At 45.0% G+C, this 14,793-nt stretch overlaps 1 protein-coding gene across 3 annotated transcripts in view; it reads right to left on the reverse strand.

Annotated features, from left to right (window-relative positions):
- KIAA0355 (KIAA0355 ortholog) overlaps positions 1-14,793 on the reverse strand; it is a 106,402-nt gene that overhangs the window by 29,414 nt on the left and 62,195 nt on the right. For all 3 annotated transcript variants that reach the window (XM_023229069.1, XM_023229068.2, XM_031934925.1), the window contains exon 3: positions 6,393-6,602. In XM_023229069.1, coding sequence (XP_023084837.1) covers positions 6,393-6,602 — 210 coding nt within the window. The remainder of the gene's footprint in view (positions 1-6,392; positions 6,603-14,793) is intronic.

Raw genomic sequence — 14,793 nt, forward strand, 5'->3', positions numbered from 1 at the left:
TTAAGTTCTGTACTTTTAGTAGAGATGGGGTTTCATGATGTTGGGTCAGGCTGGTCTTGAACTCCTGACCTCAGGTGATCCACCCACCTCGGCCTCCCAAAAGCTGGGATTACAGGCTTGAGCCACGACACCCGGCTGAAATCTCCCTTAATTTTAGGAACCCTGGAAAAAAGACTTACCTACTTATTATTTGTTTTATATACACATATATATATTCAGACATTTTTAACTTTCCTGCTTTAAAAAGACAGGTTATCTAGAATATTGGCACTTGGAGTTTCCAGAATAAAAAAAAAGAAAGGAAGAACATACATGGTTGGGCATTCCTATACAGCGAAGGAAAAGGCCACATGAATACAGAACAGGAAAAATATACATTGGCATGTTAACGAAAAACAGAGCTTTTCAAATCTGCACAGAAAATTAAATATTTATTGTTCAGTCACTACATATGTTTATGAAGAGTAGATAAGCAAGATAGAAAAGGAGAAACTAATCTCTGTCATTTGATGATTAAATGCAGAAAATACATACATGGATCAGGACAAGAAGAGAATACAGAAAAATAAATATTTGATTTATTAGATGGGATTACAGATGAACTGTTTTTAGATTTCTATTTTTGTTGCAATTCTGTGAACCAAGTAACATTTTTTAGCAGTTAACTTTTGTTCTGCTGGGCCAGTGCAGGAGTTGTAATATTTACAAAACTTGCAGACTACAGGAAAATGACTAGCTGCTATAATGCCGTAAAGTTCCAAAGCTTTGGTTTCACAAACTGTATGTAAACACCCTTCCCTGAAGCCTAAGACTCTCACAGTTTAAAACTGTTTGACTCTTTCTAAGAATCTTTCAGTCAAATATTTAGCTCACAAGGTGGTGTATTAGGTACATGCTGGAGCACAAAGCTGCTCCTTACCCTCCTGGAGCTGACAGCCTCATGGCCAAAAAGGTGAACAAGGAAAACATAACTATAAATGGAGAAAAAACACTGAGGGAAACAGAGGACTATACCAGGGAGTGTCCTAGATACCGAGAAAGCAGCATTTAGGGTGAGAATTAGAGGAGAAGGTCATGAATGGAATTGCATGTGTGTGGGGTGGGGTGGGGGTGTCAAGACCAACAGACGGGTCCATGAAACAGGCCAAGGATCCAAGATAAGAAAGAAAGACACATCCAAGGAACTAGAGCCCAGTGAGCGAGGGCAGGGTGGTCACTGATAAGGCTGGCCATCAAGGCAGGAGCCAGACTAGGCAGGTCTAGGCAGGTCGTGCCGAGGGGTCCACATGCTACCCTAAGGAAATGAGAAGCAACATCATCCAATTTTAAAATGAAGGAGAGCAAGACAGGGAGGGGGGAAGTAACAATTCCCTGAACGAGGGTAGTGATAAAGGACATGGAAGAAGGGGACAGATCTGGGATAGGATTTTGGAGGTGGGACCTGCCGGGTTTTCTTAAGGACTGGACTAGGTGTGGACATGATGGAAATGCTGAAGGATAAATCTCAGCTTTCTCAAGTGAACAACCCAGTGTGGGATGGCACCGCTTACTAGCATGGAGAGGGTCTAGGGAGGAACAGGTGAGTGGAGAGAGGCTATGCCCGAGCCACCTGCGAGACCCCCGGTAGCAGCTGAGCTCAAGTGCCTGAAGCCCACAGGAAGTGGGCTGCTCACTGGTCACACACCTTTGAGCCCCCTCCCAGGACACAGGTGGCTTTTTGAATCCCAAGACTGTATGGAGAACCCCTAAGGAGAAGGGCAGCTAGAACTGAGCCTGGAGAAACTCATTCAGAAGTTGTGTTGAGGAAGGAGAACCCAGTAAAGTAGATGAAGAAAGGATGACCCAAGAGGAAAGAAAGCCTGGTTCTTGGATGTCACAAGATGAGCGTATTTCCAGGGAGGAATATTCTCCACACTGCTGTGAGCTGCTGAAAGTTGTTGAAAGGCTTCCCTGGATTTGAAAACATGGAAGGGGCCGGGCACGGTGGCTCAAGCCTGTAATCCCAGCACTTTGGGAGGCTGAGACGGGCGGATCACGAGGTCAGGAGATCGAGACCATCCTGGCTAACATGGTGAAACCCCGTCTCTACTAAAAAATACAAAAAACTAGCTGGGTGAGGTGGCAGGCACCTGTAGTCCCAGCTACTCGGGAGGCTGAGGCAGGAGAATGGCATAAACCCGGGAGGCAGAGCTTGCAGTGAGCTGAGATCCGGCCACTGCACTCCAGCCCGGGCAATCGAGCGAGACTCCGTCTCAAAAAAAAAAAAAAAAAAAAAAAAAAAAGAAAACATGGAAGGAAGGCACCAATGACCTTGACAAGAGAAGGCATGTTCTTGTATAGGAGTGGAAGCCAGATTTCAGCAAGCTGAATGACATCATGTACATAAAGTTTCAGACTGTGTAAAATAATACCTTATATATGGATACATTCATATATGGAAAAATATTAAACTATACACAAGAATCACAGGCTTCAAATTCAAAAGAAGTTATCTCTAGAGACAAAGGGATACATAAGAAAGTGGAGAGGTACAAAAGGGATTCAAGTGAATTTGCAGACCGGGTGCAGGAGCCTAGGAGCTGGGGACCAGCCTGGGAACATAACAAGACCCTCTCTTTGCAAAAATAAATAAACAGTAAAATAAAATAAATAATTAGCCAAGCATGGTGGTGCATGCCTATAGTCTGAGCTACTCAGGAGGACTGCTTGAGCCAAGGAGGTCAAGACTGCAGTAAGCTGTGATCACCACTGCACACCACCCTGGGCAACAAAGCAAGACCCAGTCTTAAAAAGAAAAAAAAAAAAAAAAAAGGTGCACTGGTGATACTTTTCTGTTAAAAATATGTAACAGGCATGAGCAAATATGGCAGACAGCTAAAAGGCAGATACTGATGGGTATGAAATGTTCTATATGCCTGAAATACTTCAATAATAATTACTTTTTAGACTACTCTGGGTAAACTGTCTATGGGGTGTGCCAGGAGCAGTAAGGAGCCACAGGGTGCAGTAAAAATAAAATAGTAATTTTTTAGAATGAATGAAAAGTGAAAGAAAGGCAGACAACTACTCCAAGAAGTTGGCTGAGAAAAGAGCAGAGAAAGAGGGCAGGGCAGAGTGGACTTTTCTGTGGGAAGCATCTTTGTGTACTGGTGGGAACAGGCTGAGGATGAGGGAGAGAAAACACTGGGTCACACCACAGAAGCTGGGCCCTCGAGGATGGGGGCAAGGCGGGCACCAGGCAATCCTGGACAGGAGAAGACATGCTGTCATGAGGCATGCTGTCATGAGGCAGGAGAAGGAAGAAAAGATGGGTGTGAAGCGGGGTGGCAGGGGTGGTGGTGGCTTGGCCACATGAGGAAGAAGGGCTGCCATCAGGGAGATTCTATTTTCTCAGTGTAGTGGGAGGTGGCATCACTGGCTGAAAGCAAAGGAGTGTAAAAAGGGCAGAAAGGCCTGGACAGACTAAAATGGTGGCAGAAAAGGTCAAGGTGAAAAGGTCAAGAGAATACTTGGAGGCCTCCTACTGTGGGCTGGTCCTTAGCATGAGTGGTCCAGAAGATGGAGCAGGGGAACAAGGCAGGTGTTAGGTTCACATGTGTGAGCTGAGCAGTCAGGAGGCTGGGGCCCAGCAGCCAAGAGGACATCGAGGGCTATAAAGTCACATGACAAGGTGACAAGGTACAGGTCTGGACCTCAGGGCCCAGCCATCTACAATAAAGCCAACTGGTCCCACCCCCACACACAGCCTCCAATTAGCATTCCAGGGCCTTTCTGATGAACAGAAAGCCAGCTCAAGGAAAGTCTTTAGCATGAAAGACAGACCAAAACATGCAAGCAAACAGGAAAAAGGCCAAAACAAGCAAGCAAACAGTGAAAATTAAAAAGAAATGACAACAATGCAGCAAATGGCATGAAATTGAAATAATAAAAAAACTAGAGACTGGACAACATTAAGATGTGAAAAATCATGTTTTGAAAATTTTACTAAAGAAAATTTCCAAAACATAAAATGGAATACTTTGCCAAGTTCATTATGGAATGATGTGAACTAGACATTAATGAATCACTATACTGTTAACTATAAATTATGGTTTACTCTGTGTTTGCCTGTTGGGATAGTTTTAAAAAATTATCTTTTGGCCTGGGTGGTGCCTCACGCCTGTAATCCCAGCACTTTGGGAGGCCGAGTCAGGTGGATCACCTGAGGTCAGGAGTTTGAGACCATCCTGGCCATCTCTACTAAAAACACAAAAATTGGCTGGGCATGGTGGCGGGTGCCTATAATCCCAGCTACTGAGGAGGCTGAGGCAGGAGAACTAGTTGAACCTGGGAGGCGGAGGGTGCAGTGAGTGGGGATTGTGCCACTGCACTCCAGCCTGGGCGAAAGAGCAAGACTCTGTCTCAAAAAAAGAGAAAAGAAAAGAAAAGAAAAGAAAATTATCTTCTACTTGGTAAAATGGAGCAGTAAGTCCTAGTTAAAGTCTCAACTTCTAATGTTTATTTTTTATTTCTCATACTGGAAACAAAGATGTAGTAAAATGCCTACAAGAAGGTGGCTCACACCTGTAATCCCAGCATTTTGGAAGGCCAAGGAGGGTGGATCACCTGAGGTCAGGAGTTCGAGACCAGCCAGGCCAACATGGTGAAACCTCATCTCTACTAAAAATAAAAAAATTAGCCTGGCGTGGTGGTGTGTGCCTGTTATCCCAGCTACTCAGGAGGCTGAAGCAGGAGAATTGCTTGAACCTGGGAGGTGGAGGTTGCAGTGAGCCAAGATCATGCCACTGCACTCCAGCCTGAGCAACAAGAGCGAAACTCTGTCTCCCAAAAGAAATGTCACTGATCATAGGCAAAAGTCTCCTTAAAACAGACTTTTTCAGAGCTGTTTTTGATTGCCTTTTATTTAAGCTTAAGTGCTTCTGGCTGTGGAAAAGGAATAGAGAATGCCACACCAGAGTGACTAGGAAAGCAACCCTGTGCTAGGCTGGAATTGCCCACCAGAGTGGCTCCCTGCAGCCCACCATTCAGTCATAAGGTTGTCACCACGAGAGAAGACTCGCACAATTCTCCCCCACGTTATTGCTGATGACCATGCCACACCATCCCACACCACTGCGCTTTCTATCCACTAGGGAGCCAACCTCCTGGTCTAGCTCTTGCATGATGGTTAGATTTTATAAACATATCTGCTGTGCTGGGAAATAGCCAATCTTCCAAGGGATAAAAGACTTCATTTTAGTCTTCATAAAAGACTTCAATTTTAGTCTTCATAAAAGACTTCAATTTCCTAGTCTCCTGCGCCATTCACGCAGGAGAATGGCGTGAACTCGGGAGGCAGTGCTTGCAGTGAGCCAAGATCACGCCACTGCACTCCAACCTGGGGGACAGAGTGAGACTCCATCTCAAAAAACAAAACAAAACAAAACAAAACAAAAAAGAATCTTGTCTAGGCACAGTGGCTCATGCCTGTAATTCCAGCACTTTGGGAGGCAGAAGTAGGTGGATCACTTGAGCCCAGCAGCTCAAGACCAGCCTGGACAACACAGTGAGACTCCATCTCTACCAAAAAAGAAAAATAGAATAATAGTAATAGTAATAATAATAATAATAATAATAATAAGCTAGGCATGGTGGCATGAGCCTGTAGTCCCAGCTACTTGGAAGAGGTTGAGGTGGGAGGATCTCTTGAGCCTGGAGGTCCAGGCTGTAGTGAGCCTTGATCACAGCACTGCACTTCAGCCTAGGCAGCAGAGCGAGACCCTGTCTCAAAAAGAAAAGAAAAGAAAAGAAAAACTTAAAGAATTAAAAAAGTTTCAAAGATTCCAAGCACTGCTATAGGGAATGATTTGACTAGCAAAAAACAGACAAAATTCCCTGTGTCCACTGAGCTCTCGCCCTGCTGTGGTTTTATCTTTGGAGCCTGCCATCCCATCTGTCTGCCAAACACTCCTGCTCGCCTGCCTCGCTGCCTGGCTGGCCACTTACCCTCCCCAGACAGCTCCACCCCGTCTTTCCTGACTTGGGTGCCAGCCTCTTCTCACTGGTCCCCCATCTTAGCTTTCCTGCAGCACTACTGTTCAGAGACATGACCCTCCCACCCTCCTTTCCTCTGGCTCCCGCACATCTCCATCCTGGCCCCTTAACCCTGTTTTTGTAAGCCTATTCTCCCAGAAGGCTGTGAGTAGAGATTGTCATCCTAGTGCCTGGCACATGCCTGGCACAAAGTGGGCATTCACAAAGATGTTCACTGTTAAATGAATGAACAAGCTAATGAAACAGTTTAAAATGTACATTTCTAAATGAAATGGCTCTTTTGAGAATCAACAGGCAAAGGCCCTCTGGAGCCTCTCCTATTTGAACACAGGTACCAATCTCCCCAAAGCCAGGGTTACCTCAGCAGCCCCCCGCCAGGACCGCACAGCTTCTTCCAGTTCAGGTGTGTGGCCCATGCCAGATAAGCTGCCGCCACTGCTGCTGTTCTTTTTTTCTGGCACAATGACCTCAGCAAAGCAAGAGTGAGCCACCGGCTGGACCTTCTGTAATGCATGAGTCAAAAACTGGAAATGGACTTGCACCACAGTCAGGAAACATCGCCCCAACACCTGTGAAAACAAGACAGCCAGGGATGTTTAGGTTGTGGGTTGCTGTTGGATTCGCGCAGTAAATTTTCAGTGACCAACTTAATAGAAGCAATGGTTAACTGGAATTCCAAAATCATACAAACTTAAAAGTCCACCATGCTTCAGAAGGATCTGCCTTTGTTTTTGTGTTTGGACACATGTGACTGATGCCTAGAAGTCAAAACATTTCCATCAAATAACAAGGTCCAAGGTTGAGATAAGTCTTCCCATTTCCCACCAACTCGCCCCCAATCCTGTTCTCTACTCCCTGCATCTGGACTCACACCACTTCTGGTGTCTCTGAGCTCCTGCTGAACCACAGTCATCCACAACTGCAATTGTGTCCACACAGTATTCAGAAGGTAAAGAAAAAACCGTGCAACTCAAAATCTGAAAGAAGGCCAATTTGACCATAAGACATTCCATTGCAAATGGAATCCAAATATACTGGTTATATTAGTAAGAGTGTTAACATAGTTATTAACATAGTCATATGTTATCTTTCCAGTCTTACGAAACAAAGCTGACAGACCAGTCTTCCAGGAGTCAAGAAAATAATGGACAGCTCCATTCATGAGTACCATTAGCCTGATATATATCCGTGATTGGTTGCTAATAGACCAAGTAGGAAATTAACTTAAAAAATACTATACACATAAATATGTAATTATAATAAGATGTATACTAAATACCTACTACGTGCCACAAACATTTTCAGATATGATTGTGCATTTCTCTGGCAGCCTTCTGGTATGGGCTAAGGCTGTTCTGACAGCTCCTTTGCTGCTCCTCCCTGTTACTCTCTTGCGTAAACCAGTTACAATGTGTTCTCTATCATTTATTATTTATCTTTCTTTTTTTTGAAATGGAGTCTCGTTCTGTCACCCAGGCTGGAGTGCAGTGGCATGATCTTGGCTCACTGTAACCTCCACCTCCCGAGTTCAAGCGATTCTCTGACCTGAGTGCACCATCACACCCAGCTAATTTTTGTATTTTCAGTAGAGATGGGGTTTCACCATGTTGGCCAGGCTGGTCTCAAATTCCTGACCTCAGGCACTCCACCTGCCTCGGCCTCCCAAAGGGCTGGGATTACAGACGTGAGCTACCATGGCCGGCCTTATTTCCTCTTTAATACAGGACAAAAACCTGCCACTTACAAAGCAACCTGACCACAAACCTTCCAGATTACTGACATTTTTTCCTAATCTCTCATAGTTTTTTTGCCCACATCAGATCTGACAATACCAACAAAAACCTTTTGCAGCTCTTTTATCCTGTTCCCTAATAATCTTTTTGTGGGAGATGTTTTGTATTTCTTTGGCTTATGCAGATTACTTACTCACAACTTACTTTACTGAGTTTGCAATTCACCCAACTGAGCAGGAGTGGACCTGAGAGAGCCGGCCCTCAGCCCACTGTCTCGTGGAAGTACTGAAGGTCAGGGAACTATGGCCATTGCTTTTTACTAGGAACCAAAATCCAGCACAGTGCCCATGCACTGTCCTGACCCTTGAGCAGCACACAGTAAGACTCAACCTTCCTCTCCCCTCAGATGAATACGTGGACTCTCTGCCTTGTGGCATGCACGTGGACATCACACCCTGCCTTACCTCACGCACATGCGCAGATTCCTTGGGCACAGGGCGCAGGTGGACCTCTCACCTCGCCTCAGCATCTACCCTTTGCCACATGCCCTCTCAGTTCCCACGAGTCAGAGCTGTTTCCAAGAGAAGCAGGGGCAAGCCAGTTCCCAGCATGACACTTATTCTCTCTGAATCCCTCCTCACCCCGTGGAAATCACCAGGACCAAACTAAAGCAAACAAAAAACCACACACAAATCTCACACCAAAGCATCCGCCCTCCAGAGTGAACAACTGGCATTACAGGCTGAAGTCCCCCAAACTCCTGGGCTTCCACTCACACCTCCTCAGAGCACTTCCCCCAGTGCTCTGTGCTAGACGGGGCAGGGTGAGGGACACAGAGGCAGTGCACCTAGGCCAGTTAGACAGGTGCCAGGAGTAGAATAAGCAGCAGCTATTCAGTCCTGTAGAGCACACAGACAGCTTTAGTGGAGCAAGCAGCCTCTACCTGACCAACGCTGGAGAGTCACATGGGCTAGAGCATTCAATCCCAGGAACCACCCTATGAGGTCATCCTCCCTTCACACACACCAAGATCAAGATATAGAAAGGCTATGAAATTTTGTCAAGGTGATACAAACTAGATGTGGCGGACCAGTCACCTGACTCAAATGTCCATGCCCTTCACTTGTGTGCCCCACTGCCTTCAGCAGACTCTAAACTGGGATCAACTGGCACGTGACAGAAACTCCATCTTAAATGGTGTAGGCTGAGGGTGTCCTCAATCTCCTCATCCACTGCAGACACAGGGAGGAGGAGTGAGCTGGCTCCCCAGGGACACAAACTCTTCCTCCCTCTCCTTCCTCAGCACCTTGGCAGCTATGGGAAGCTGGAGGAGGAAGACGCCATGCTCCATTAGCTCTGGGTTCACACGCTCACAGCTCTGATGGACACAACTGAGTCATTCATTCTCTCAATAAATATATAACATGGGGATGCCTAATATGCACCAAGCACAAGGAGCTGGGAACACTACTGGAAAGAGAATGAGCAAGTCCCTGCTCTCGCCAGGGTGACATTCTAATGGGGGAGTCAACAGGCAATGAACAGATATGCAAGGTTGAGTGCTGCTGGGAAAGGAACACAGGCGGGTAGGAAGGAAAAGGCTCTCCGAGGAAATGACCAAGGGCAAAGAGAGAGCTACCCTATCACCTCCTAAGGGGCAAAGTTCTGAGGAATGGCTGAAGGCCTGAAGGAGGGCCCCCAGATCAAGAACAGGATGCTCTCTGACAAGGCCATCACCCCTGGGGAGAATGAGGTAGAGGAAGCCCTCTTGCTATGGGGTGGCAGTAAGAAAGGCAGGACGCTGCCATAGGAAGGAGTGAGGGAAGAGACACGGATCAGTTTTAAAAGGCATTGTCTGTGTTGTCTCCACCACTTAGGACCTGTTCGACCTTGGATGAGTCATTTAACCTAAGCTTCTTTCCTATAAATAAGGAATGAGGACAACAGCTCAGCCACTGTGCACCTCCCTCTCCTACCCAGGATGCCTGGAGACCAACTCAGTCATACAAATTATGATTGTAACAAAATATCTGTGCTGTAAATAACTTATTCAAAGCCAATCAAACCAATGGTTAATGTTGGACCTTGGAAACAGCCGTTTCATATCTGCTCTAAAAATTTACCCAGAGTAGCAGATACATAACCACCACCTTCTCTTAAGAGACTACAGAGCTCAACCTCTGGCCTGCCTTTGCCCACCTTTCCTCTATGAGGATCTCATGTCTTAGCTGAGCTCCCCGCCTGAAACAGACCCCACTCTCCTTGACCCAGGGATGAGCCAGTCCTTGGGTGTCTTCCTGACATAAATTTGGGAGAGTGTGACCCCAGGGCTGTGGAAAGCTATTTTCTCCTTCACATGGAGAAAGTTTCCTGGACTGTGTCATTCAAATTGCAGAACAGGTGTGGGAAGCTGGGGAGTGGATGAGCAGAGTGGCCAAAGGTAGGCATTTAAGTTTAAAATGCCCGTGAAGCTCTATCAACAGCTAGCATTTATTGAGTGTTTAAATACCAAGCACCTTACGTTTGGTGAACCATCCCTGTGGGGTGTGAGCAATTCACCCATTTTACAGATGACAACACTGAGGTTTACCGAGATAAAGAAACTTGCTCAATGTCAAGCAGGTAATAAGTGGGGATCTGACACCAGGTCTGTTTGACCCCAAAAGTTGTGTTGCCAACCACCAGACTACACTTTCTTCCTATGACAAGATCTAGAATGTAGCCACAGTAGTGGATAAATACTAATCAGAAGAGGAGCTATGGATTACAGACAGCTATCGGGGTCTACTGAATGAGAGCCTGTTTTCTAGCAACCCTTGATGTTGGAGGAGAAGGGTGCATGTTTACCTTCCTATTCCTTTGCACACATACCACATCTGCTGCTAAGGATGTTGTGTTCATGTACGTGACCAGAATACCTTTTTTTGATGATATTTATATTTTATTCAGATTGTAAAACAGTTTTTAATTTAAGGTCTTCCTATTTGGAGCCCCAAAAGACTATTCTTTCTGTCTTTTTTTGTTTGTTTAGACAGAGTCCTGCTCTGTGGCCCAGGCTGGAGTACAGTGGCACAATCTCGGCTCACTGCAAGCTCCACCTCCCACGTTCCTGCCATTCTCCTGCCTCAGTCTCCAGAGTAGCTGGGACTACACGTCCCCGCCACCACACCTGGCTAATTTTTTGTATTTTTATTAGAGACGGAGTTTCACTGTGTTAGCCAGGATGGTCTCGATCTCCTGACCTCGTGATCCGCCCGCCTCGATCTCCCAAAGTGCTGGGATTACAGGCATGAGCCACCATGCCTGGCCAAGATCACTCTTTCTATACCACTGCAGTTGTTGAAGATCAGCCTACATGTCAACTCTGCTTTCCTGGAATATTTCAAAGTTTACTTGCAGCTATTCCTCTCTAGGCTCAGGTCTGACTCAGCCTGTAATACCTGTATGTGGTTGGAATTATGGAGTGCCCAAGTCCACCCCATTTCCCAAAACATGGTGTGATTTTCACATCAATACAAATAATTTCTCACTAAGTTCACTGTTCTGCTCAACTCCATGAACTCGAGTTCATCTTTTTTATAGCCCCTTAGAGTGAGGAACAAGTAAAACTCTCATACATCCATTTATTTCCGATTACTTTAAAAGCCCAGTGTAAGTAGGTCCAAGATGGGTGCTTGTATTAGAAATTCCAAAGCATTCAATCATTTCTTTCTCTTCAATACTCATTTATACCTTAAATGTTACATTAGGTTCCTAGTGTCCTCAACCTTGTTCTTAATGAGGTCTCTTTTGTTCTGATGATCACTGGATTCGTTACATAATGAGCTACACACCAGAATGTGACACAAAGACCCAGAGACACAGCGAATGCAGTAGACCATGCCTGGACTATAGAAAGTACTTATGAAGATTATGCTACAGTAGAAAAATGTAAGAAACAGGCTTACTGAGACTAATAAGTAAAAAACTAACTAAAGAACAACCCAGTCTCCTTGCAGTCAGCAATAACCTAGAGCAAAAAAAAGCTGCCATGCTATGTTAAGAACAAATGAGGGAGAGAAAGAAAGCTCATGCCCAAGGGTGCCGGAACCAACACCAAATGCTAGTAATTCACACAAGAGTACATTCTGCCCCCGGACACGCTGCTTCACTGCTGGTGAAAATAACAGCATAGGCAGTTTCTGAGTTCATATTTCATGGGCAATGCACTGTGGTGCACAAAACCTTTTATATCAGTAATACTCATCATCAGTAAGTCGGGGGGAAAAGATTAGCTATACAAACATACAAATAGTTCTAAATATTCCTAAATAGGTATAACCATTGATTGTATGATTCCTAACAGCCCATATTTGTACCTATAGATTTTTTTTTTTTTTGCAAAAAGTAGATTGTGTGTTGTTTTATAGTTTGCTTTCCAAAATAAATTAAAAATTTGTTACCATATCAATATACATAGGAAGTTTTTTATTTCAGCTACACTGCTATAAATCTTAACACACCTAATAATGATAATTACCAAATATCATCCAGGGAAAAAATGAAACACCACACAAGATAACTAAGTTCACGTTAATTACTATTGAGTAATTTTTCCCATTCAAAATGCAAGTTTTGGCCAGGCACAGTGGCTCATGCCTGTAATCCCAGCACTTTGGGAGGCTGAGGCAGGCGGATCATTTGAGGTCAACAGTTCAAGACCAGCCCGGTCAACATGGTGAAACCCTGTTTCTACAAAAAATACAAAAATCAGCCGGGCATGGTGGTGCACACCTGTGATTCCAGCTCCTCCGGAGGCTGAGGCAGGAGAATCGCTTAAACCTGGGAGGCAGAAGTTGCAGTGAGCCAAGATCACAACACTGCACTCCAGACTGGAAGAAAAAGCGAGACGCCGTTTCAAAAAATAAATAAAAACAAAATGCAAGTTTTCTCCATAAACAAGTTTACACTGTGGGTTTATATAGGGCAGAGATAAAAATATATTTAAGTTATCCTGATATATGGCCTCAGGAGCCCATCAGAGGTCAGAAAATTCTTTTTGTTCATGAGTGTACTTTTTGTTAAAATTCGTCACTTCCATCAAGAATACTAAAATACCTCAATTGATAAACCGATTACAAAGGCAAACAGGGAACTGGCAAATGGAAATCAGTCTCCAGTCAGTCTCCATATGCCAGTCTCCTTATCATGACATATCACTTGGGCGAGGCCACTGTCACACTAGATGCCTTGCATGTTACCGCACTGAGACAGAGATCCCAATATCCACATCTGACAGGGACACTCCCAGCCGGCTGTATGTGTTCCAAGCGGTATAACTATGGCAAATCTTGGAATGGGGTGGAGAGGAGGCCTCACCTCCCTTCAGCAGCAGCACCCTTGCTTCATTTCCTTCCTAGCTCTCCAGCTGTTCCAGTTTCAGACTCCTGGGCGGCTTCCTATTCATCTTTTGACTGTAAATGTGGGAGTGCCCCAGGGTTTACTCATTCTCCAACTACGTTCTTCCTTGATGACCTCCTTCAGTTCTCTAGCTTTACATTGATCTACTGACTGAGGGTCTCCAAGTTCTGGACCTCAACCCTCAACTCCAGATTTGTGTATGCAACTATCCCCTAGAAATCACCCGTGGGATATCTAACAGGCATCACAGACCTATTATCTGAACTTACTCTTCCCCACTACTCCCCATCTCAGTAAATAGCACTACCAGAGAGTGAGTGACCTAGGTGCTCATGTCATAAACCATGCAAAATACAACTGCTGAAATATTTATCGGCCTTTATTTATTTGTTTATTATTTTTATTTTTATTTTTCTGAGATGGAGTTTCACTTTTGTCACCCAGGCTGGAGTGCAATGGTGCGATCTTGGCTCACTGCTACCCCCGCCTCCCAGGTTCAAGCGATTCTCCTGCCTCAGCCTCCCAAGTAACTGGGACTACAGGCATTCATCACCATGCCTGGCTATTTTTTGTATTTTTAGTAGAGATGGGATTTCACCATGTTGGCCAGGCTGGTCTCAAACTCCTGACCTCAGGTGATTCACCCGCCTCAGTCTCCCAAAGTGCTGGGATTATAGGCATGAGCCACTGTGCCCGGCCGCAGCCTTTAAAAAGAAGGAAATTCTGATGCTAGCCTTAAAAAGAAATTTAAAGCTCACGAATGAGCCTTAAAGACATTATGCTAAGTGAAACACATTTGTCACAAAAGGACAAATATTCTACGAGTCCATTTATACGAGGTTCCTGGTCAAATTTATAGAGACACAAAGAAAGGTTGTTGCCAGGAGCTGGGAGGAGAGGGGAACCAGGAGTTATTGTTGAGCAGGTACAGAGTTTCAGTTTAGGAAGATAAGAAAGTTCTAGAGATGGATGGTGGTGATGCTTGCACAACAATGTGAGTGTACTTAACACTACTGTACACTTAACAATGGTTAAAATGGCAAAATTTATGTTACATATATTTTACCGCAGTAAAAATATATATAACTACTTCTAGTCACCTCTGCTACCCTTCTATTCCAAACTACTATCATCCCTCACTTAGACTGCTCTAATAGCCCCTTAGTCTTCCTGCTTCCATTTAATTAGTCAGGTTTATCTACATATAACAAAACAAAAACAGAAACAGGCCAGGCATGGTGGCTCACACCTGTAATCCCAGTACTTTAGGAGGCCCAGACAGGAGGATCACTTAAGCCCAGGAGTTTGAGACCAGCCTGGGCAACACTGTGAGGCTCCATCTCTACAGTAAAAAATAATAAGAAGAATAATTAAAATCAAACCCAAAACCAATACAGTGGCTTAAATAAGAACAATGTTGCTGGGTGCAATGGCTCATGCCTGTAACCCCAGCACTTTGGGAGGGCAGGGTAGGTGGATCACCTGAGGTCAGGAGTTCGAGACCTGACTGACCAACATGGTAAAACCCCGTCTCTACTAAGAATGCAAAAATTAGCCGGGCATGGTAGCACACGCCTGTAATCCCAGCTACTTGGGAGGCTGAGGCAGGAGAATCGCCTGAACCCAC

Source organism: Piliocolobus tephrosceles, chromosome 21 (assembly GCF_002776525.5).
Source record: "Piliocolobus tephrosceles isolate RC106 chromosome 21, ASM277652v3, whole genome shotgun sequence".
NCBI classification, from domain to species: Eukaryota; Metazoa; Chordata; class Mammalia; order Primates; family Cercopithecidae; genus Piliocolobus; species Piliocolobus tephrosceles.